Here is a 3,991-nt window from a genome sequence, read left to right as displayed (position 1 = left end):
CAGACAGTAGAATACGCAGTACACTGTCACAAGCCCTCTGTAAATTATACCTGAAGGGTGTGTGCTCCTATGTATTGCACCGTTAGATGTGTAGTGAGATGCGTGCACCGTAAGAATATCTGACACAGGATCTTTATCACTCTCTTGTAGTGTATGAATCTCAATGCATATCTAATGATGTAATGAATAGGGACACATTCCTTTTAAGAGTAGAAAAACTGCATACCTCTTGCTACTAAGCGACAAAGACATAGGAGGTCAGAAATCTGTCTAGCAAAGATATGTTCGTGGTGACAGGCACTTGGAAGTCCCTAGTGAGCTGTGAGCAGAGAAAAAAACAATTTATTCAACAATATGTTTAACATGGGCAGAACAAGAGACTGCTACAGAAAAACATGAAAAACTGTGACCATAAAAACACACCAGCTAGCCATGCATGCAGCAACTGCTCAACTCATGGCAGCAAGCATTGTATATAGTCAAAGAATACAAGGTGTATTTTAAATTCCTTTTATCTTCACTAACTTTAATTATGTTCCTTCCACTAAACAAATACTCCTTCTGTTCAAGAATATAAGACGTATTTTATTTTTAAAAAATCAAATTTTATATATTTTGAATAACAATTAGTTAAGTTATAAGTACGTTTAGTATATAAAAATTATATAACTAGATTCATATTTTAAAAATATTTTCTCACTATATTAGTTTTATAGTATAAACTATATATTTTATGAGAAAATAATAGTTAAATTTAATTTTAAAGACCGAGCTAAAATAAAATATATCTGCTATTGTTGAAGGGAAGGAGTAGCATACAACAGGATCGATGTCAATCATGAGTAGCATTTCAAGCTGCTGTCATCCTCGACGTTCAGGAAGCAATATGATGTAAAAACTAATTTTTTGGTACACAGGGAATATTCATGTCTTGTATTTTTTACTGAATAAAAAGGTTCAATTTATTCCATTGATGAATCCTTCCCTCTTTAAGTGTATGAGGTAGCCAGCCGGCAATAATCTCTGCGCATTTTATGTTGTTACTAATATGCACACATTCAGTCTGGATGGAGACGCTGTTAGGTTCAATGATCTTGATGTATGAAATTAATAACATATCAATACCTTTTTTTCAATTTCTATACGTGTTCAAGGACTAATTCTTTCGATTCTTCAAATGTAGCGCTCGAAACTACGCACAAATACGTTACAACCTACAGAAATACATGCCCTTCAAGAACAGATCGCCGGGTTCTCCTTAGAACATATTATCAACCCAAACGGCGAGTTTCATGAACCGATCGTGCCATCCACGCATCACAGATCTTCAAATGACACCATTCCTTCTAGTAGAGAGTATGCGACAAGGAGGAATGTTACCAAAGTGCTTAACAACGTATTATCACTAATTACCAAAGTGCCAAATGACATGATATTCATGTATATCACTAATTACTATTTATAATGAATGATATAAATTACTATGTATGGTGCGAAGTTGGTATCGACGGGCGTGGAGACATTACCGTAGACGTTCCAGCAGAAGGGGTCGTCGACCGTGTCACCGGAGGCCGGCAGCAGCTCGACGTCGGAGAGCGTGATGTTGGTGCACACGTGACTTGTGACTTGCGACTTCGCGACCGTGGAGGTTGCCTGGTCGGTCAAAAAAAAAATATTTTGCTTTTTTTCGGGTCAAAAATATCGATTCGGATCGATTATCACAGGTGGTCCGCTTAAGGAACTACCTGTAGAAATAAATTTTTCACAGGCGGTCCACTTAAGGAACCGCATGTGGAAACCTATCTTTATAGGCGGTTTCTTAAGTGAGCCACCTATGGTAATAGATTTTTACAGGCGGTCTATTTTGCGTTCGTAGAAATCATTCATTTCTACAGACCTTCGATCACAGACGGATACGCTAAATATCTATAAAAACGAATTACCACCCGTCTCTAGTAATAGTTTTGTAGTAGTGACGGCACGGCATCGCTGCACCCGAAGTGGATGGGCGGGCTGCGCACGTCGTAGGTGCCCCGGATGCCCGCGTACGACACGCCGGAGACGAATACGGCCGTGGTGGCGTTCTCGCAGCTGTGGGAGAGGCAGTAGTACTGGTCGATGATAATGGGGTTGCGCACGGCGTCCATGCGCACGTTCTCGAACGACACGGACGACACGGACCCGGACCCGCCCTGCCACGTCTTGATCCTCAGGCCGTTGTCCGAGTGCCGGATCATCGCGTTCCGTACCGTCACGTTGGCCACGCACGCCAGCGACGACCCCGGCTTCCCCAGGCTCCCGATGCTGATGCCGTGGCCGGGCCCGCAGGTGACGTTCTCGATGTGGACGTTGAGGGTGCCGGCGCCAATGGAGACGCAGTCGTCGCCGTTGGAGACGACGGAGTTGGTGATGAGGACGTCCTGGGTGTTCTCAACGTGGATGCCGTCGGTGTTGGGGCTCAGCGCCGGGGAGCTGATGGACAGGCCGCTCACGAGCACGCCGCGGCAGCTGTCGAACCGGAAGTGGAACTCGGGGCTGTTCTGCACCTTCAGATCTTGCACTGTCATGTTGTTGCTCATGAAAAACCTCAGCGCCTGATGAGAGCACACAAACAAACAGATCAACGTCAGTATTCCGCATGTAATAATATTATTTTTTGGAAATTTGTAAAAATAATAATTAAATTCAAAAAATTATAAGAATATGTACATGTTGATACACAGAATAACAACAAAGGACATGTCGGTATTCCGCATGCCGATAGCCTACGTGGCACTAGGCATGGGGGCCTATCGGTACACGAAATGCGGACCAAAGGCATGTTAGCATTTCACGTGCCGACAGGCATCCGGGTAGACACCGATAAAGATGTCGCGGTAGCGGGCAGCTGATAGACCTGTCGGCAAATGGATGCCGAAAATAGCAACTAAAGGCTACACGTAGGTTGAAGCAATGATACGCGTTGTTGTTGAACTAAAGGCTACACGTAGGTCGAGGCAATGATGTTGGCAAACTTGGTAATCTTTTTTGAAAATAGCAAATAAATGCTACACGTAGGTCGAGGCAATGATGCACGCTGTTGTTGAATGACAAAAATATTTGTTGTTTAAAGAGTTGTCGAAACGGCATCACGAAGTGGTTCATTTTTTTTCTAATATTGATTCGCTGTAATTTTGTCGATATTTTTTTATTTAATTGATGTAAAATTGTGTGAGTAATTTGTTTTAGTAAAATAGCGTTAGGAGTATACAAAATCTTAATTTTTGAACAATAGTAGTTGTGAAGCACAATTATTATAGTATCCGGTATGGAGGTTACATGCGCTGGTAAATATTGCATGGGACATAGGGTTTATCGTCACTCCACGAATAGATCATAACCATAAGGAAATGATGACAACAAATGTTGGCATGTACGGTACGCCTAAAGACTAACCCAAATCAGATAAGGTGATAGTGTCGTAGTATGTGTTTGGACTTCTGGTGCGACCTAAGCTCATTGGCTTATGCAATGGCTTCACTATTATCACAATAGAGATTCATTGGACTAGATGCACTAGAGACAACTTCCAACTCATAAACAAATTTTCTGATCCAACCAGCCTCTTTTGCAGCTTCAGAAGCTGCTATGTACTCAGCCTCCATCGTTGAATTTGCAACCATTTCTTGTTTTGAACTCTTCCAACTCACCGCGCCTCCATTAAGGCAAAACACAAAACTAGACTACAATCTAAAATCGTCATTGTCGGTTTGGAAGCTAGCATCAGTGTAACCATTTACAATGAGCTCCTCTTCACCTCCATAGACCAGGAACATATCCTTAATTCTTCTAAAGTACTTGAGGATATTCTTTACTGTTACCCAGTGACATTCACCTGGGTTTGATTACTATCAACTCGTAACACTTAGAGTACATGAGACATCAAAGCGTGTGCAAAACATAGCATAAATGATGAACCTGGCAGCAGAAGAATACGTGATCGCACTCATCC

At 42.1% G+C, this 3,991-nt stretch overlaps 1 protein-coding gene across 1 annotated transcript; it reads right to left on the bottom strand.

The window, feature by feature from the left end:
• Positions 1 to 1,952: 1,952 nt before the first annotated feature.
• Positions 1,953 to 3,644, bottom strand: LOC133931282 (polygalacturonase At1g48100-like). The gene is made up of 2 exons (XM_062378139.1): positions 3,603 to 3,644; positions 1,953 to 2,594 (listed from the first exon to the last, which is right to left on the bottom strand). The coding sequence occupies exons 1-2, from the start codon at positions 3,642 to 3,644 to the stop codon at positions 1,953 to 1,955; spliced, it is 684 nt and encodes a 227-aa protein (XP_062234123.1).
• Positions 3,645 to 3,991: the final 347 nt, after the last annotated feature.

The sequence above is a fragment of the Phragmites australis genome, chromosome 1, assembly GCF_958298935.1.
Source record: "Phragmites australis chromosome 1, lpPhrAust1.1, whole genome shotgun sequence".
In the NCBI taxonomy this organism is placed as follows: Eukaryota; Viridiplantae; Streptophyta; class Magnoliopsida; order Poales; family Poaceae; genus Phragmites; species Phragmites australis.
This window is presented reverse-complemented; position numbering and strand designations above follow the sequence as displayed.